At 50.7% G+C, this 20,433-nt stretch overlaps 2 protein-coding genes across 2 annotated transcripts in view; both read left to right on the top strand.

Annotated features, from left to right (window-relative positions):
* The window catches only part of CTNNBL1 (catenin beta like 1), a 44,036-nt gene extending 27,403 nt beyond the window's left edge, over window positions 1-16,633 (top strand). Inside the window, exons 5-10 of the mRNA XM_032217916.1 lie at window positions 8,856-8,953; window positions 10,978-11,071; window positions 12,112-12,203; window positions 13,009-13,081; window positions 13,323-13,381; window positions 16,457-16,633. Of these exons, the coding sequence (XP_032073807.1) occupies window positions 8,856-8,953; window positions 10,978-11,071; window positions 12,112-12,203; window positions 13,009-13,081; window positions 13,323-13,381; window positions 16,457-16,609 (569 nt within the window). The 3' untranslated portion in view covers window positions 16,610-16,633. The remainder of the gene's footprint in view (window positions 1-8,855; window positions 8,954-10,977; window positions 11,072-12,111; window positions 12,204-13,008; window positions 13,082-13,322; window positions 13,382-16,456) is intronic.
* The window catches only part of RPRD1B (regulation of nuclear pre-mRNA domain containing 1B), a 311,941-nt gene that overhangs the window by 79,702 nt on the left and 211,806 nt on the right, over window positions 1-20,433 (top strand). The window lies entirely within an intron of this gene.

Genomic DNA, 20,433 nt, shown 5'->3' with positions numbered 1-20,433 from the left:
GGAAGGATGGAAGGCTGAGTCAACCCTGAGCCGGTGAGATTTGAACCGCTGAACTGCTGATCTAGCAGTAGCCTGCAGTGCTGCATTTAACCACTGCGCCACCTTGGCTCTTTCCATTCTAACTTAAGATCTTCAAGAAAGAAGAAATCAATAAAGTCCAGGTGCTGTCTGGGCAAAAGCACCTTTGGGACAACCTGGAGGTGAGAATTTCCACGGAGAGGCTGCGCAGGGGAAGTTTTTGGCAGGCTGAGCCGTGTGTGCTCACTTGCGCTTTGTGAAAACGCCTGGGCCTGCTGGCAACAAACACGGAAAGGAAGGGAATATAGACAATGAATGGAATGGAAGAGAGGAGAATAAAATAGGATAGAAAAGATAGGATAGGACTGTAATGGTGAACCTATGGGGCGCGTGGCAGAGGTGGCACGCAGAGCCCTCTCTGTTGGCGTGTGTCACCAGCTGCTTTTCTGGTTTCTGGGGTGCATGCTGGTCTCAGAGTGTGGTGGAGCGCAGGAAACCCAAAGACTAGCTGGCCAGTGTGCATGCATGTGCTGGTGTGCACATGCTCCCAGCTGATCTATGGGTTTCTGGCGCTCTGGCCTGCATGAAAACCAGCTGTCTGGTGTGCATGCATGTGCCGGAAATCCAAAGACAGCTGGCCAGCGCATGTGCATTCCAGTTTCGGCACTCAGTGCCAAGAAGGTTCGTCATCTCTGGGATAGGATATTGTATACTTTTGAATGTACACTAATTGGCATACATTGAAATGAAATTTTGTGGCATACAACTCATTGTATTTAAGGCAGCCAGGCTCGGAGGAAGTGGAAACCAAGTGTCCGTCAGCCTGCCCTTTTGCCTTCCCCATCACTTCCTCTGGTTGTGAAAGTTGGATCTTAAAAAAAACAAGATAGGAAGATGTTCTGACCCCCTTCGTCCTACACCAAAGCACGCCGAGACAAAGATACTTCAAGGATTTATTAACACACAGACTAGACCTTGGCAGCAATCCAGCACAGACTAACCTTGGCAGCAATCCAGCCTGCCAAGCTAGCCACGATAGCTTCTCCAGCTCTAGTGAATACGTTGACTCCTGCGACGAGCGTGTGGAACGTCATTCCTTTTATAGTCTTGAGAGGAGCCTAATTACCACCAACTGAGTTCAATTATCTCCTGTAACTGCGTAAGTGTTCCTTACGCCTATTAGCCCTCCGTTGCCGGGCATCCAGGACCAATTCCCTTGTTTCCTCCCCACTGCTCCAATGCATGACGTCTGGATCACACTCCCTTGTCTCCTCCCCACTGGTCCAAGGCTCAGGCGCCTCCTGGTGGCCAACCAGCCTCTCTGCGCCCTGCTCGGAGTCGGAACCCTGTCCAGGGTCCTCCAGAGCCGACTCAGAGGGCCCCTCGCTGTCGGAGTCTGGTGGCAGCTCCAATGGCTCCTGCTGGGCCACAACAGGAAGAAAATGGACTGGTTTGAGCTCCGGTGAGCTGGAGAAGGTTCCCGCATGTTCCCTGGACAGCAGAAGGGACTAGCGAGCACTGGAGCGCATAACGCCAGGCGTGTCCCTGGAAGGCAAAACCTCCAAACTGCATCTCACTTATTCTCCCCGTGTCTTGTGGGGGAATTCACTGGAGGAAGCGGTGGTGCTGGGAAGAGCTTGCGGTCAAAGGAAGCCAGGCCATTCAAAGAGTGGCTGGACACCATCAAAGCTGAGGCTGGCCAGAGTAGAGAAGGGCTGAAGGAAGGAGGGGAAGATCGGACTGTTGCAGCAGATTTGAGGTTTGCAATCTACTTACGAAAGAGCAGGACTCGATACCACGAAGGTGCGAGAGAAACAGGTTTATTTGATGCATCGAGTTCAGCGAGTTCAAAATCTGAACTGCCTGGGCTCTGCCCAGGATCCTACTTTTATGCCGTGTTCCACACTGTGCATTCTCAAGGCGTTTCCATACACGAGACAAGCATGACATTTCAAAAAGGGGAAGTTCACTTGGAATGTTACAGAGACGTACATAGGAGAAATACAAAAAAGAGAAGTTCCTATAATGTCTTAAGCTGTCGGCAGCTTTTACCTCTGTTCTATCTGACATCCACGCCTGGCTTCCTGTGCCCCTCCTTTACAGGGTCTTGCCTGTTCAGCCCTATTTGTAATACTTATGAGGAAGTTGGGGAGAAAAGTTCACCCCAGCTAAAAGTCAACTTTGGAACTCCAGGGCACTAGAATGAAAAGCCAAGCTAATATGAATTTATAAGGTCCATTCTATTAAGGCCACCTAACCTGGCCAGCCACTGGTGGGTTTACCTGTGCACCCCCTCCTGCATCAGGACAAGGGGGAAAGGCCCAGAGAGGCACCAAGAGTCGGACAGGACTGAATAGATAACATCGTCATCATCATTAAGCTGAAACCATCCAGCTGGGCCCCCAGTTCCGGGAAAGGGGGGGGGCTTTCATGCCTGCTTTTGTTGGTTGGAGCTTCTACTATGCAATGATGATCTCTGCAAACACCTCCCCCCCCCCCTTCCCGTTTCTTCAGATTTAAAAAAACAACAGCATCAGCATCAGAGTCGAAATAAATCTATCTAGAAACGTTTCCTCTGCGTAAGCATCTCCGCGGCCTTGGCCCTTCCTTTCCCCCAGGTTTTTCCGAAGGCTCCAGCAGGCTCGGCACTGCCTCATTTGTTAGAAGGTTGACGTGGATGGGGCCGCTCAGGTGGACGGACATAAATGACGGAGGCCTTACTAGTGACAGCCTCGGGAGAGAGAAAAAAACCACCGGTTCCGTCCCCCCCTCAGCCGCGAGAAGCCGGGAGGACAACGGCCGTTTGTACCCCTTCTTAAGGCCTTGGTAAAGCCACGCGTGGAATATGGCGTTTTGGTTGCATCAATACGAAAAAGACATGGAGCCTCTAGAAAGAGCGCAGAGAAGAGCAGCGAAGATGGTTAAAGAAACACCCGGAGAATAAAACATAACGGAGAATGGTTGCAGGATTTGGGGAGGGCCACTTTAGTGAAAAGAAGGACTAGGGGGGACATAGCAATAGCAATAGCAGTTAGACTTATATACCGCTTCATAGGGCTTTCAGCCCTCTCTAAGCGGTTTACAGAGTCAGCTTATCATCCCCAACAATCCGGGTCCTCATTTCACCCACCTTGGAAGGATGGAAGGCTGAGTCAACCTTGAGCCGGTGAGATTTGAACCGCCAAACTGCAGATAGCAGTCAGCTGAAGTGGCCTGCAGTGCTGCACCCTAACCACTGCGCCACCTCGGCTCTTGAGAGCAGTTGTACAATATTTCGGGGGCTGCCAACAAGAGGTTGTCAGCCTATTCTCCAAAGTACAAGAAGTGATGGATGGAAACTAATCAAGGAGAGAAGCAATGTAGAACTAGGAACAGCTTGCCTCCAGAGGTTGTGGGTGTTCCGTCACTGGATGAGGATTTTAAGAAGAGGCTGGGCAGCCACTTGTCTGAAATAATACAGGCTCTCCTACTTGAGCAGGAGGCTGGACTAGAAGACCTCCAAGGTCTCTTCTACCTCTTAAATTACAGGAATTGGGTAAGGAAAGGGAGACAAGGCTAAGGGAGACATGATGGGAACCTCCCACTCTTTGGAGGGCTGCCACAGAGAAGGAGGAGTCAAGCTATTCTCCAAAACGCCAAAAGGCAAGAGGAGAAGCAACGGATGGAAACTAATCGAGGAGAGAAGCAACTTAGAACTAAGGAGAAACTTCCTGACAGAGAGAACAATCAAATCAGTGGAACAATCTGCATTCAAAAGTTGGGGTGCTCCAACTCCGGAGGCTTCTAAGAGAAGACTGGACACCTTTAGAGCCGAGGGGGCGCAGTGGTTAAATGCAGCACTGCAGGCTACTTCAGCTGACTGCAGTTCTGCAGTTCGGCTGTTCAAATCTCACCGGCTCAGGTTGACTCAGCCTTCCATCCTTCCGAGGTGGGTGAAATGAGGACCCGGATTGTTGTTGGGGGCGATATACTGACTCTGTAAACCGCTTAGAGAGGGCTGAAAGCCCTATGAAGCAGTATATAAGTCTAACTGCTATTGCTATTGCTATGCTATGCTTTATCTATCTATCTATCTATCTATCTATCTATCTATCTATCTATCTATCTATCTATCTATCTATCTATCTATCTATCTATCATCTATCATCTATCTATCTGCAATATTGCAGGTTAACTCTGCTCACTGCCAGGAGTTCGTTCCTGGTTGACTCAGCCTTCCGTCCTTCCGAGGTGGGTGAAATGAGGACCCAGACTGTGGGGGCGATATGCTGACTCTGTAAACCGCTTAGAGAGGGCTGAAAGCCCCATGAAGCGGTATATAAGTCTAACTGCTATTGCTATTGCTATGCGATGCTTTAATCTATCTATCTATCTATCTATCTATCTATCTATCTATCTATCTATCTATCTATCTATCTATCATCTATCATCTATCATCTATCTATCTGCAATATTGCAGGTTAACTCTGCTCACTGCCAGGAGTTCGTTCCTGGTTGACTCAGCCTTCCGTCCTTCCGAGGTGGGTGAAATGAGGACCCAGACTGTGGGGGGGCGATATGCTGACTCTGTAAACCACTTAGAGAAGGCTGAGAGCCCTATGAAGCGGTAGATAGTCCTAACTGCTATTGCTGGTGCTATTGTCTGAAATGATATAAGGTCTTCTGCTTGGCCAGGGGGTTGGACTAGAAGACCTCCAAGGTCCCTTCCAGCTCTGCTATTTTGGGCTTCTCAAGCTTTACGTGCCCCCCCCCTTCTGCTTGTAGTGCCGGCCTCATCCTGCATCAAAGTGGAATCCGGGGGTGGGCTTGCAGTCCTGGGGGAAGCAGCCTTGGCAGGCAATTGGCAAAATATTGGGAGGCAAAGCCTGAAGCCATGGCAGAATCCTCTCACGCCAACAGAGCTTTGTGCCAGAGCAGCGGCCATGAAGCAGCCGGAGAGAAGGCCTCTCTCCCTCGGGAGCTCGGCATGGGATATTCGCAGGAGTAGAAGCCTGAAGAGAATGCAAAGCAGCCCCTCTTGGACCAGCGTCTGAGAGCCCCCCGTGGGTGAAATCTCCATAAATAAAGTCAGTGGGTCGGCAGGTGGGAGGTGAGCCAAGATGCAGGCAGGAGATAATGCCCCAATGATAGTTTTCAATTAGCAGGGACTGGGAACTTGAGCCCATCCATCAACATCCATCAGCCTTCAGAGGACCTTCCCTCTTGCTGACTCAGCTGGGGAGGGGAGGGCTGAAGTTATGCTGCTATGCCCAACAAGCACCATACACAGCTGCCATTATCCAGTATCTTAAGACAGTGTTTCTCAACCTTGGCGACTTTAAGTCCTGTGGACTTCAACTCCCAGAATCCCCCAGCCAGCTCTGCAGAGCTGGCTGGGGGATTCTGGGAGTTGAAGTCCACAGGACGTAAAGTCGCCACGGTTGAGAAACCACTGGTCTAGGATCTCCTGCTTGAGCAGGGGGTTGGACTAGAAGACCTCCAAGGTCCCTCCCAGCTCAATTCCGAATTGAACAGCCTAATAAAGAGGAGGGGATGTCCTGGTAGCAGTCTTCCAATATCTCAGGAACTGCCCCGAAGATGAGGGGAGATCCACCTATTCTCCAAAGCACCAGAAGGCCGGACAAGAAGCCACGGGTGGAAACTCATCAAGGAGAGAAGAAAGCTGGAACTAAGGAGGGATTTCCTGACAATAAGGACAATTGCAAGGACTTGTATATCCAGAGGTTGTTGGGGCTCCATCCCTGGAGGTCTTTAAGAAGGGATTGTCTGAAATGGCCCAGGGTCTCCTACTTGAGCAGGGTCTCACATGAGGAGACTTCCAAAGTCCCTGCTGTCCTGTTATTCTGCATCAGGACTAGAAGTGGCAGGATAGCATCTTCCAATATTTGAGGGTCTCCTCAAATAGAGAACAGGAGGTCAACCTATTCTCCGAAACCCCCGAAGGCAGGACAAGAAGCAATGGGTGGGAACTAATCAAGGAGAGAAGCAACTGAGAACTAAGGAGAAACTTCCTGACAGTGAGGACAATTAATCAGTGGAACAGAAGTTGCCTCCAGAAGTTACAAATGCTTCCAACACTGGAGGTTTTCAAAAAGAGATTGGACAGCCAATTGTCTGAAATGGTAGAGGCTTTCCTGCCTGAACAGGGAGTTGGACTAGAAGGCCTCCCAGGTCCCTCCCAACTCTGGCATTCTGTATTCTGATTAAATGACCGGATGCCAATATGAAGAACGGTTGCAGAAACTAGGGAGGTCTAGTTTAATGAAAAGAAGACCAGTGGTGACATGATAGGAGTCTTCCAGTATTTGAGGGGCTGCCCCAAAGAAAAGGGGGTCAACTTATTCTCCAAAGCACCTGAGGGTAGAACAAGAAGCAACGGGTGGAAACTAATCAAGGAGAGAAGCAACTTAGAACTAAGGAGAAATTTCCTGACAGTGAGAACAATTGATCAGTGGTTCCCTCCAGAAGTTGTGAATGCTCCAACACTGGAGGTTTTGAAAAAGAGGTTGGACAGCCATTTGTCCGGAATGGCCTAGGGTCTCCTGCTTGAGGAGAGGGTTGGGCTAGAAGACCTCCAAGGCCCCTTCCAGCTCTCTTATTCTGCATTCTCCCTGTGCCTGGATGTTCATTGGTAGCCAAGGAGCCATTCTGGGTCGGTCACCGGACCAGAGGAAGCTGAGATGGCAAGCGATGAAGCATTTACCTTCCCTTAGCCTAGTTTACCTCCCCAAGCTGAGCGAAGAGCCGCATTTCTGCTTGATCTCAAACCTGCCAAGAAATTTATTCTCTTCCCTCCCCTAGGGCTACCGTTTGAAACACCGAGGATAAATGGTGAGCGAACGATTGCTATTCAGGAAGGGGGGGGGGAAACCCCACCTTGCATGTCTCACCATTGGCATATCAATTTACAGGACATGCTTAAGAGTTTTTGACATATAGCATCACGCTTCCCCCAGGATATGCTTCTCCCTGGAGTCTTGAACCCACCATTTCTATCTTTAAATCACTCTCCGAAGTGAGAGAGAGAGAGAGAGGAGGGGAAAAAAACCTCTTTCTCTTTGTTGCTAAAATTCACTTCTATCGCTGCGTACAACAGGCAAGAGAGAGGATCAAAAGATGAGGAAGCGAATTCAGCTGAGCAGCCGCTTCGCCCAGCCCATCCCTGATGCCTTTCGACATCAAAGTTTATGAGAGAGGGGCTTCTGAACCAGACAAAGGGAAGAACAAGCAGGGTTGCCGATGCTGGGTGGGATGATGTGGCTTCAACCATCTCTCCTCTTTTGATTCACTTCCATTTCATTCCTTTTTTCTCGTTTGGTGGCGATTTGAGAGCAGATAATTCCGAATTAAGGGACTTTTCTGCCCGGTGTCGCAAAGGTGCTTTTTTCAGGAGGCAACTGTGGACTTGATTTGATTTGATTTGATTTTACTTTATTTGTATGCCGCCCTTTTCCCTGAGGGGACTCAGGGCGGCTCACAATTCAAGGGAGGGGAAAACAGACAAGTTACAAACATAGAAACCATACATCATTAAAAACACAACAGTCATACCATTCGAGTGGGGTTGCAAGCCTTTAGCCCCAGGCCTGTTGGAACAGCCAGCTTTTAAGGGCTATGCGGAAGGCCTGGAGGGTGGTGAGGGTACGAATCTCCACGGGGAGTTCGTTCCAGAGGGTCGGAGCAGCCACCGAGAAGGCCCTCCTCCGCGTGGTTACCAGTCGACATTGGCCGGCTGATGGAATTCGCAGGAGGCCTAGTCTGTGGGATCTTATGGGGAAAGTCTATGGGACTTTCTTGCTCTTTCTGTCGAAGACGTTTCGCTTCTCATCCCAGAAGCTTCTTCGGCTCTGACTGGATGGTGGGGAAGGGAAGGATTTATATTATAAATATTCCTTCAGACAGCTGGTCATTTGCATCCTTTTAGAGAGTCCTTTAGGCCACCTGGAGGTTTGTCTCTCTAGCCTTCTGCACACCTGTTTGCATGAAAACATCTGCAGCCAAGAAGGCTCCTCAACCATTTGCACCACTCAGGAGACCCTGAGGACACAGATAAAACCTCCAAGAGGCCTCAGCGTCCCTCTAAAAGGATGCAAATGACCAGCGATATGCAAGGAATATAAATCATTTTTGGCTTCCAGGGGGCCTTCCGGGTGCAAAATGGGGTGCCCTGCCCTCCTAAGGCCCTGCCAATTTGCAGAATGCCTGTAACTATTAGATAGTTATTGTTCTCGTTCTGGTCAAAAGAAGTGGAGTTCTCGCTGATGCTGCCAATTTCTGAGAGTGAAACTGTTCTCTGAGAAGGTGGGGGAGGGGGAGGAATCGCCCCCTCCCCAGCTGTTGAACACTTTTGAAAAAACTTCCTGTGCCCCACATTCCTGGACAGCAACCGAGTCACTGAATCTGGCCTCAGAAGATGGGGAGGCCGAGAAACTAAAAAAAATGGAGGTTGACTCTCAGATGTTTGAATGACAGATCGACTGGGAAATTGTCTTGATAAGGCCGTTGATTTTAGGTGGCCGACAATAATACGACCAGAATAAGGAAAAGGCTCCCCAGGTGGGATCGGCTCTCACCAACCTTCGGGACATCCGGGAGGGGGGGGGGGCAGAAGCCTGGTGGGGGGTGGGGGGTGTCCTCAGACATGCTTGGAGAAGAGCAGGACGGAGGTCCTCTGGGTCCCTGGGAGAAGTGGGGGGGGGTCGCTTGGATTCTTGGAAGAATTGCTAAATTTGGGGAGGCCCCAGGGGTTGTTTTTGGAGGGGGTTGATCCCTGCAGGCGTTTTGGGGAGGGGTCTTGGAGGCCCTGGGCTGCTTGTTTGCCTTAACCCGAAGCCTACATGTCGCCATTGCGGTGGTGGATCTTCTGCAGGAGCTCACGGACATTGACACCCTGCACGAAAGCGAGGAAGGGGCCGGGGTCCTCATAGACGCCTTGGTAAGTGGCCCCCATGGGGGCATCTCGGGCTGGGCTGGGGCTTGGGCCCTGGAAAGCAAAGCAAGATTCTCGGTGGAGGCCAGGAATCCCTTTGGAAGGAGCCCTGAGCCCTGTGGCTGAGCGCCTCTGGCACTGATGATGTTCCCTAGCTGGGTCATGAAACGTCTGCCAAACTCAAGGCCAGTCAAGAGAAAACCCCTGAACTGCAGATAACAGTCAGCTGAAGTGGCTGCAGTACTGCACTCTAACCACTGCGCCACCTCGGCTCTACTCCCCCCCCCAGCTCTGTTTCTTTGCTTTTTTATTTCTTCAATCAATCAATCAATCAATCAATCAATCGTGAAGACTCTTTCGATCAGCCTGAATCTCTCCTTCCGCTGTGATTCCTCACCCTGGATCGCTTCTCTTCTCTCCCGCCTTTCCCATTCTAGGGCTCCCTTTCCCATCAATTTCCAAAAGCCCCCCAAAATGAAGGGATCTTGTAGACAAGATTCCTGAATTTCCGTCCACCCTCCGTGCCTCCTTCCGTCTTTTGCCAAGGATGTGTCCAGTCCCCAGGCGGCGGCATTTCTGCTGGACACCAAAGCTCACGGTGCTTGTCCCACCAGCCGATGCCGCGGCAAAGCAATCCCTTCTCCGCCATCGCTGTGTGCGGCCAGCAGCCATCCGGCTGACCTTTCCTCGTTGGTCAATAAATTGCTTGCTGGAGGAGACAGAAAGCGCTTGCTTCCCGCTGGCTCTGCAGATCAAATTCTGCCTATTCCTCAAACCCGAAGGGGAGCCTTTCCCTCCCTCCGGTTAATTTGCTCTTCTGCCTGATTTGGCCGTCTTACAATCCTCGCTCCCAATTTATTTATTCATTGGTTAAGTTGGTCCGGCGACCCTTCTCCTCCCAACGGCTCGGAACGGAGAACAGCTACGATTGTTTTTACGCTTGTGTCTTGGTTTTCTATTTTCACTATTTGTAAGCTGCCCAGGGTGAGTGGGCGTCCATATAAATTTTCTAAATGAATACGTATTTTTCGGAGCATAAGACGCACCTTCCCCCCTCTAAAAGAATGTGGAAATGTTGGTGCGTCTTATACACCAAATGCAGCCATTTTTGGCCTCCCGAAGCCCCACCCCCACATCCCATTTTTGCAAAAAAACGGGTAAAAAATGGGCAGTTTTTCACAAACATGGAGGTGTTTTTGCCTTTCCCCATCCCGCAGGAGCACTCTGCAGGCTTCAGCAGGGCTGGGGGAAGGAAAAACGCCCCCATTTTTGTGAAAAACAGCCCATTTCTTTGCAAAAACGGGGGCATTTTTGCCTTCCCCAGCCCTGCTGAAGCCTGCAGAGTGCTCCTGGGGGATGGCAAAACTGTTTTTTCTTACTTAACCTCTTCTTGAAAACCCCCAGTGATGGAGCACCCACAACTTCTGAAGGAGAGGGGAAGCCATTCCACTGATTAATTGTTCTCATTGTTAGGAAATTCCTCCTTATTTCCAGGTTGAATCTCTCCTTTGTCAATTTGCATTCATAGTTCCTTCTCTGGCCTTCAGGTGCTTTGGGGAATAGCTTGACCCCCTTCCTCTTCTCTGGGGCAGCCCCTCCAATATTGGAAGATGCTTTCCTGCCTCCCCTGGTCCTTCTCTTCCCTAGACTAGCCAGGCCCAGTTCCTGCAACTGTTCTTTATATGTTTGAGCCTCCAGTCCCCTCCTCATCCTGGTTGCTCTTCTCTGCACTCTTTCCAGAGTCTCAACATCTTTTTTTTATATTGTGGTGACGAAAACTGGATGCAGATATTCCAAGTGTGGCCTTACCACACTTACCAAGGTGTACCACAGAGTGGTACTGATTTCTCCTTCCTTCTATGTTGCATCATCTCCCTTTAGTCACTTTCCGCCCTGGCCTCAGCTGCTTTGGAGAACAGGTGGAGCAAGGGGGGTTGCAGAGCCTATATGTGGGGTCTTTGGTCGGCCGGCCCTTCTCCCTCGCACTTGCCCTGACTCTGCCCTTTCTCCCTTCCTCTTCCTCGGCCCAGGTGGACGGGCAGGTGGTAGCGTTGCTGGTGCAGAATCTGGAGCGTCTGGATGAAAGCGTGAAGGAAGAGGCCGACGGTGTTCATAATACTCTGGGTGAGCGGGGTGCCCGTTGGAGGGGTGAAGAGGTCTCTTGCCCTCTAAGCTGGGATCTGCCCCATCCTCCTTCCTGCCTTCCAAGCGCTGGAGGATCTGGCCTGAGGTCCAATGGGGCCCTTTCACACTGGAGGAGGCTGCTGGATTGATGGTAACATACACACCCCTCTGCTCCCCACCTGTCCATCTTTTGGTTATCATGTTGATATATTCTTCTTGTGTTCTGTTGAGTTGTTTATGAATGGACAATATTTATGGACAACTACCTGATAACCTGGTGTTCCCTGGGTATTTATTTATAGGGGGGAAATGTCTGGACCAAACGTAATTTCTAATGTTGTATTTTCCCCCTTACCAGAGGGAGATCCCTGGTGGAGTACTGGGGAGCCATTATCATGGCAACTCCATTGCGCTGTACAGTAGAAGCCATTTTACGGCACAACAGGCTGTATCTTAACAGAACACACATACCCCCAAGGGGTGTCTTTCCCCCACAACAGAGAGTAAGTCATCTGTGTAAGTTTGGTTGAAATTGCTCGAGGCGTTCCAGAGTTACCCTGGAACATACACATACACAAACACAGCCATAGATATGGATATATAGATATAAGACAAAAAGAGAACCATGGCAACAGGTGTGGAGATAAGTCCGTGAAGATTCTCAGCCTTCCAGTTGATTGTCTGGAAGTCCAGTTGCCATAACTCAACCTCCAGACAAGGGTGGGAGAACCAGAGCTTCTGATATGAGGGAGGAACCCGTCTCCAGCCGCCTGGGCCTCTCAAGGCATGTCTTGGCCCTCATGGTCCCAGGCCAGAGATCCATGCCTTAGAACGGTCTTTCTCAACCATGGCTGTCTGGGGAATTCTGGGAGTTGAAGTCCACGCTCTTGAAAGTTGCCACGGTTGAGAAACATTGTCTGGGGAACACTGCCGGGTTGGGAAGCCTGCTAAGATACGCCCATGGCTGTGAAATTCAGGACTGATAAGGGTCTTCTCTGCTCTCTCTCTCTCTCCCCCCCCCCTCTTAATCCTCCCCAAAGCTATCATTGAGAACATGGCAGAGTTTCGGCTGGAGGTGTGCGCAGATGCCGCCCAGCAGGGCCTCATGCAGTGGCTTCTCAAGAGGTTGAAGGTGAGTGATGTGTTAAAATATTCATGACATGGGAAGAAGGTCAGCCAATGAATAGGCATAGCAACTACGTCAGCCAAGGGGAGCTTAAACAGATCTGAGTCTGTGCAGAGAATCGAAACTGAAACTTAAGCAGTCTGCTGCTCTGAGAAGTAAACTCAGCAGGCTGTCTGGGTTTGTCTGCTGGAATGAAGCCAACTGCTTGTGTTTTCCTGTAACTCTCCCGCCTTGTGTTTCCTTGGAAGAACCACCTGTTGGTATTGTACATTTATCCATCTAGTCTTATGTGTACTAAAGAAGTTAATGAATCCAGCTGCCTCAGTTATCCGTCTCTGCTTTCTGGATTTGAATTTATGCAACAAACTCTGACATGATGGCCATATTTTCTCTGACGGTTCCCCTTAAGGCGGCCGAGGGGGCGTGGGGGCTGGTGGCTGTAGCACCTTTGGACATCAACTCCCAGAATTCCCCAGGTAGCGTTGACTTCTGGGAGTTGAAGTCCACAAGTCTTAAAGTCCCTAAGGCTGGACCTCCTTGCCTTATATGCCATTCTGGACAACTGGCTGTCCAGTCGGTCCAGTGCCGAAGGGTGTTGGTGTTGTAAAGTTGCAAGGTTGGGAAAGGGACATTGGACCCTGGGGGTGGGGGTGGGCATTTCACTGACCATAAAAGGCCAGGCTTGAAAACGTAAAGAGGCTTGGCATCGACTGGGCGCCCAAACCTCTCTGAGACCGGAGTTCCTTGACCTTAGGAAGAATGCAAAAGGTATTTCTTGACCCGCTGCTCTGCGCCCCCCCCCCCCTTGCAGGCCAAGATGCCTTTTGATGCCAACAAACTCTATTGCAGCGAAGTGCTGGCCATTCTCCTCCAGAACACAGACGGTGAGTCCTGGACCTGCCCCCTCACCCCCCCACACACCTGGCCTGTGGTGGACTTTATGCCCCCTGAAACTCCCTCCCACCTCCTTTCCTTGCCCTGGGCTCTCTGCCCAGCACTATCGATTTTAGCTGCTGCGATTGACTTGGAAGGTAGCTGTCAAATCTGAGCCTCTGCCCCCTCCTCTCCTTTGCCGGGTGAGGGCCTGTCAAATCTGACCTTTGCCCCCTCCCCACCTTCTTGCAGACAACCGGGAGATGCTGGGGGAGCTGGATGGGATCGACGTCCTGCTTCAGCAATTGTCGGTGAGTAACTTCCTACCCTTTGGCTTTGCCTGGAGGAGGGGAAGGGGGGGAAGAGCTGCTCATCCCAAGGGGAGGGGGGGAGAGGAGACGGGAAGCTGAAGCCCAGCAGGCTTTGAACCCTCCCCTGGGGGGTGGGAGGGGGAATGCAGTCCAGCTGCTTCATGCCGGCCATGAAGGATCCAGAAAGAGCATTTTCACTTAGTCCCTGACTTACAATCATTCGTTCAGCGACTGTTCAAAGTCAGGATGGCGCTGAAGAAAAGCGGCCGATGGCCTGTCTTCAACATGAGCCGAGGTGGCGCAGTGGTTAGAGTGCAGTACTGCAGGCTACTGTAGCTGACTGCTAGTTCTGCAGTTCGGCGGTTCAAATCTCACCGGCTCAAGGTTGACTCAGCCTTCCATCCTTCCGAGGTGGGTGAAATGAGGACCCAGACTGTGGGGGCGATATGCTGATTCTGTAAACCGCTTAGAGGGGGCTGAAAGCCCTATGAAGCGGTATATAAGTCTAACTGCTATTGCTATTGCGAAAGAAAGAAAGAAAGAGAAAGAAAGAAAGAAAGAAAAAGAAAGAAAGAAAGAAAGAAAGAAAGAAAGAAAGAAAGAAAGAAAGAAAGAGCCGAGGTGGCGCAGTGGTTAAATGCAGCACTGCAGGCTACTTCAGCTGACTGCAGTTCGGCAGTTCAGCAGTTCAAATCTCACCGGCTCAGGGTTGACTCAGCCTTCCATCCTTCCGAGGTGGGTGAAATGAGGACCCGGATTGTTGTTGGGGGCAATATATGCTGACTCTGTAAACCGCCTAGAGAGGGCTATAAAAACACTATGGAGTGGTATATAATTCTAACTGCTATTGCTATGATCAAAATTTGGGGGCTTGACAAACAGCATCCCTGGGGTCCCCTGATGGCCATTTGTCCCCCTCCCCAGCAGCCTTCCAATCCCAAAGTGTTTCTATGGTTCTTGGCTTTCATCGGTTTATTTAATGCTTTTGAGGTTTTTCTAGATATGTTTTCCATTTTGTTGAAAGCTAAAATACAGAATAACTCAAAATCAAAGATGCAAAAGGGGAAAACACAGAAAAAAGCATTGAAAAGGTGCATTTAAATCAAGGCATTGTACACCTCTTATCCCCTCTAGTTCAGTGGTCTCCAACCTTGGCAACTTTAAGACTTGTGGACTTCAACTTCAGCTTTGCTGGCTGAGGAACTCTGGGAGTTGAAGTCCACAAGTCTTAAAGTTGCCAAGGTTGGAGACCACTGCTCTAGTTGAATACCATTATATTACCACAACATTTGCTCCCACCCCTTGCGAAACAAGTCCTCCCCCCCCCCAAAAAAAATTAAGCAACTAAATCTACCTGCAATCTGTTGACCTCTTTCCTGTATGTTCTATTAATGCTTCGCGCAGAGTTGTAGAATACAGGATAGGTGGGAAATGAATTTCAAAATTAAAATAAAATAAAATAAAGTCCGTGGGGGAAGCTGGATTCACTTAGCTGTGGTGATTCGCTTAACAACCACGGCAATTGGGCGCAACTCCCTTAACAACCACCTTGCTTAGCAGTGGCAATCCTGCTCCCAATTGAGGTCATAAGTCGATTGTCAACATTCCAAATAGCGTCCAAAAGTAAATCAGAGTCCAAGGCAAAGTATTACCCAACTACCGTGTTTCCCCGAAAATAAGACAGGGTCTTATTTTCTTTTGAATCCCGGAATAAGCGCTTGGCCTTGTTTTCGGGGAGGTCTTATTATTTTTGAGGTGCAGGAAGTGGCGAGCGTGGCTACCACACGGCTGCTGCTGTATTGCAATATTTTCCGGGGGGCGGGGGGCTTATTATCCAGGTCTTATCCAGGGTAGGTAACACCATCAGTGCTGGAAGGGATTGTAGGAACAAATAACAAAGCTTCCCGATTTACCCCCACCCAGTTATAAATTGAAGATCTTGCCCCCACACCCACCAGTCCATCCCACGGTCCAATCTCCCACTGCCACAAAGACAGTGTACACCCACCCAGTTCCGGTCCAGTGCAGAGGTGCAGAGACAAAGGATGACCTTGGTTTTCCAGAAAGAATGTTGTTATGGCTACATAGCATCTCACTCCGTACAATCCCATTTTCCCACCATAGAAAATGCCTAGTAGAAGAATAGAAAGTGTGGCAGGCCAAAGACCCAGAAGAAAAGAGGGCTGCAGGCCTGACAGGCGGCCTCTCCTCAGAAGAAAAGCATACACTGAAAAGAGAATAACGTGGGATTAACATGAGCGTAACTAACCACCTCTCCCCCCCCCCTCCAGGGGGGCCCTTTGGCTTATCTGGGAAACATCATGGAATTGTTTCACGAACTTATCAGCCTGTAACAGGACCCTCTTCTGCCAGAAGGCTCCACCTATGAAGATCTGCCCTGGCCCAGCCCCCCGCCCCCCCGCTTCCTGCTTCTCACCATCCGGAAGTTGCTTTCCTTTGATTTCGTGACACCCCCCTCCCCCCCCCCAGCTGTTAGACAGCATCCAATGTTCAAGTCTGTCAAGATCCTTCTGTATCCTGAGCCTACCTTAAGGAGGTCCATGCAAGACCAGCTCCCTACACGGATTCCGTCTGCAGTCCCAAATGTGCCCCCCCCCCCCCCCCCCCGGAAGACATTTCCCTTGTCATCCAAGAATCCTCCTTCCAGGGAATGGAAGGATTTATATTCCTGAGCAGACCGTTGCAGGGAGAAGGACCAGGGGGACACGATAGCAATAGCAGTTAGACTTATCTACCGCTTCATAGGGCTTTCAGCCCTCTCTAAGCGGTTTACAGAGTCAGCATATCGCCCCCACAGTCTGGGTCCTCATTCCACCCACCTGGGAAGGATGGAAGGCTGAGTCAACCCTGAGCCGGTGAGATTTGAACTGCTGAACTGCAGCTAACAGTCAGCTGAAGTGGCCTGCAGTACTGCATTTAACCACTGCGCCACCTCATGCTCTCTAGCTGTCCTCCAATATTTGAGGGGCTGCCACCAAGTGGGGAGGGGCCCCGGGGAAGGGGTCCCAGGGGAGGCCGGCTGCTGACCCCCTCTGCTGTGTGCTCTGGGGACAGGTCTTCAAGCGGCATAACCCGGGCCCTGCGGAGGAGCAGGAGATGATGGAGAACCTCTTTGACGCGCTCTGCTCTTCGCTGATGCTCAGCTCCAACCGAGACCGTTTCCTGAAGGGCGAAGGGCTGCAGCTGATGAACCTCATGCTCAGGTGAAGGACGGACGGACGGACGGACGGCAGGGACACAGGCCAAGGGGGGGAATGGGGCTGGGGTAGAAGCGGGGCTCCTGCGGAGCGCAGGAAGGGTGGGGCCTTCAGGAGGGGTGGGGAGCTCCGTGGCTGGAGGTTTTGAAGAAGAGATTGGCCGGACACACCTGCTTGGAAGGGTTGAGGGTCTCCTGCTTGAGGTTGGGCTAGAAGAAATCCAAGGTTAGTTCTCTATTCTGTTCTTCCTTCCTTCCTCCCTCCTCCTCCTCCTCCTCCTCCTCTGAGCCTTACTAAAAACTTGCAAGAAAACTACCAAGTTCAGGGAACACCAAGGACCCCACAATCCCCCTCCTCCCCATAAATCCCAATTCCTTTCTAGCACTGACTATGTTTCCTAGTTTGTTAGTGAAAACGTGTACAAGAACACAGCCAAGCTCAGAAAGGACCAAGAACCACACAGTCGTCCTCCTCCTCCTCCTCTTCCTCCTCCTTTCCCCCCTTCCTTTCCTCTTCCTCTCCTCAAACCCCACTCTCTTCCGGCCCTGATGATGCTCCCTAGTTTGGTAGAGAAATGTCTGCAAGAACCACCACCAGAGAGCAGCGAGGGCCTCTCAGGGTAGAACCGTGTGGCTGTTGTAGAAACCAACTGCCTGCTGCATTCACAATTACATCCCCCCCCCACAAAAAAGCCCCTTTGTTTCCAGGCCCTTTTGTGAAGGTGAGGTGGGCAGTGGAGGGAGGGAGCCTCCGGACCAGCTGAGGATTTCTGAGGAACACATGGAGCTGATTTTGAGGCCGATGGGGCACCAGAGCCCCCAGACCCAAGACACAGCATGCACGAAAGCCCCCTTTTCCTTCCCCCCCCCCCCCACTGGGGACCAAGTTCAGCTCTCCCCCCCTCCTGCCCTTGCCCTCAGCTTTCCCGAAGGGGAGGGGTCTGCCAGGAGAAAGTTCCCTCCCTGCAGAGCAAGGCTGGCTAATGCAGCAGCCGCAGCAGCAGGGAGCTAAATAAATAACCAGAAAGCATGGATTGTTTTGAGGGGAGGGGGGGGGGGGAGGCGTTGGGCTGAGTTTTCTCTAGGCTAATTAAAGCTGTTCTGCGGGGGGGGGGGGGCAGAGAAGAGAACGTGCTTGTTCTCCTCCCCTCTCTTTGTCCTTTTTCTCCTCTGGACTCCCGGCTGCTCTCTGGCCCAGCACAGCTAATTAGCCAGCGTCCTTCATCCGGGCAGAGGAGGGAGCCGGCATATTCTGATTTCCCTCCCCGGGTCTCCCCCCCCCCTCCTCCATCCCCGGCCTTCACCTCTTCACCTCAGGGTGATGCTATGGGCCGCTTTCTCCTCTGTCTTAGAATAGAATAGAGTATCAGAGTCGGAAGGGGCCTTGGAGGCCATCTAGTCCAACCCCTTGCTCAGGCAGGAAACCCTACACCACTTCAGACAAATGGCTATCCAGCATCTTCTTCAAGACTTCCAGTGTTTCCAGCATTTACAACTCCTGGAGGCAAGTTGTTCCAACTCAAGTTTCCCAAGTACGTTGGGACAAGTCTCCATAGCCAACCTGCTGTGGGACAATTCAGCCATTCCGTTTATAATTATTTAAAATAATCTCTTAAAAATTATTTTAAATCTGTTTTTTTTCCCATTCGCATTTCATTTGGCCCCTCCTTTGTTTAACAATTTATTCCGCTGTTCCTTCCATATTATACAACCCACAGCGCATTGCCTTGGGGTGAGTTGCCAGAGACCCTCCTGGAGGACAGTTCGTAGCAAGGCCTTATTTATTTATTTATTTATTTATTTATTTATTTATTTATTTATTTATTTATTTATTTATTTATTTATTAGACTTCTATACCGCTTAATAGGGCTTTCAGCCCTCTCTAAGCGGTTTACAATTTTTTTTTAGCAAATTGAGTCAGCAACTTGCCCCCACAGTCTGGGTCCTCATTTCACCCACCTCGGAAGGATGGAAGGCTGAGTCGACCTTGAGCCGGTGAGATTTGAACCGCTGAACTGCAGATCACAGTCAGCTGAAGTGGCCTGCAGTACTGCACCCTAACCACTGCGCCACCTCGGCTCCTTTATGACAATTGGGGGGTGTCCTGAGGTCATGCGATGCTGTCAGGCTTGTCCCAGCTTGGGCATCCAGGAAAGGAAGACCCTCGACTCCATTGGCAGAGTCTGGACTTTGTTGCTTAAGAGCCAAGTGGTTACAGCAGAAGCAGAGCCAGCTGGGAGGAATCCTGGGAAGAGGGACCTTGGAGTCAGGGGTGGGCTGCTCCGGGCATTACTGCCGGTTCGGTGTGCGTAAAAATAGGTCTCTATGCGTGTGCAAAACATTAAAAAAAGAAGAAAAAAATGTGGAATTAGAATTGTTCTGCGCATGCACAGAATCAAAAATCAAGATGGTGGCTCTGTAGGAGAACCGGTTCGGGGGCGTGGCCAGCCTGGGTCGTTCCAGCAACCCAGTCTGCCAAACCACTACCAGTTCAGCCGAACTGGTCCGAACTGGTCGGAACCCACCTCTGCTTGGAGCCCAAGTGGACGATCCTTTCAACAGGAGCCAACGCAATCCTTGCTTGTATAAACAGAGGGATAGACTCAAAATCAGATGAAGTATCGTTTCCACTTCATAAAGGCCCCGCCTGGAATCCTGCATCCAGTTTTGGTTACCCAAAAGACGTTGAGACTCTGGAAAGAGCGCAGAGAAGAGAAACTCAGAGGATCCAAGGCCCGGAGGCTAAGAATGGTCCATTGTGGTTGTAAGTCAAGGACTTCTTCTAATGGTGGTTAGCATCGTGGTTTTAATCCATCCTTTGTGGTTTTGTCCCTCTCCGTGATTCCAGAGATCTTCTTGTCATGTTTGATGCCTGAGGGATGCTTGCAATGATTTAAACATTTAAACATTTAGTTGTGCTTAAACTAGGGGTGTCCAAACTTGGGAACTTTTAAGACTTGTGGACTTCAACTCCCAGAATTCCCCAGCTGGGGAATTCTGGGAGTTGAAGTCCACAAGTCTTAAAAGTTCCCAAGTTTGGACACCCCTGGCTTAAACCCTTGTGTGTCTTTGCACCAACAGTGCATTTTCCAATCGTGGTTCTTTCTCGCTGAGATTCGCCTGTTCACGGGGTTCCGTAAGCAACTCCTGTGGGGGCAGCCCCATTTCTGACAAGGCAGGATTATTTTTATCATCCCTGCCCTCCCGGGCCCACCTTCTGAGCAGCTCCTCTCCAGAGTGACAGGTGTCATTCCTCACCCCACGGGGAATCGGCCCAGCCCACCTTTGTTGGCAGAGGAAGCACGTCGAGGGTCCCGATTATTCTGGCTGGTGAGGGCCAGAGGAGGAAGACCTTCTATGCCACCTGGAACATCACCCCCCACCCCCAGTTGTGGGGTTGGCCCCAAAGATCTGCAAGAAAACAGAGGAAGAGAGGCGGAAGAGAGGAAGGAGAAACGGAGGAGAAGGGGAAGAAGAAGAGATGATTGGTAGCCCAGGATGAGAGGGATCGGAGAGCAGTAAGGATCCCATATTCCTCCTCTTCCTCCCTATTTCCTTTGCCCTCCTCTCTGCAAACCCACCCCTTCTCGCACTGATGATATTAGCTAGTTGGGCAGTGAAACATCTGCAAGGAAATCACTCAGCTCAGAGAGCACCAGGGCTCAACCCTCAGCTACAAACAGTCCTCTCCTCTTCTATTTCTCCTCCTCCTCTTCCTCCTCTCCTCTTCCTCCCCCTCCTCCTCCTCCTCCTCTCCTCTTCCTCCCCCTCCTCCCCCTCCCTTTTATCGTGCTGATGATGGTACCTACTTTGGATCCTGAAACGACTACAGGA

Source organism: Thamnophis elegans, chromosome 5 (genome assembly GCF_009769535.1).
Source record: "Thamnophis elegans isolate rThaEle1 chromosome 5, rThaEle1.pri, whole genome shotgun sequence".
NCBI classification, from domain to species: Eukaryota; Metazoa; Chordata; class Lepidosauria; order Squamata; family Colubridae; genus Thamnophis; species Thamnophis elegans.
This window is presented reverse-complemented; position numbering and strand designations above follow the sequence as displayed.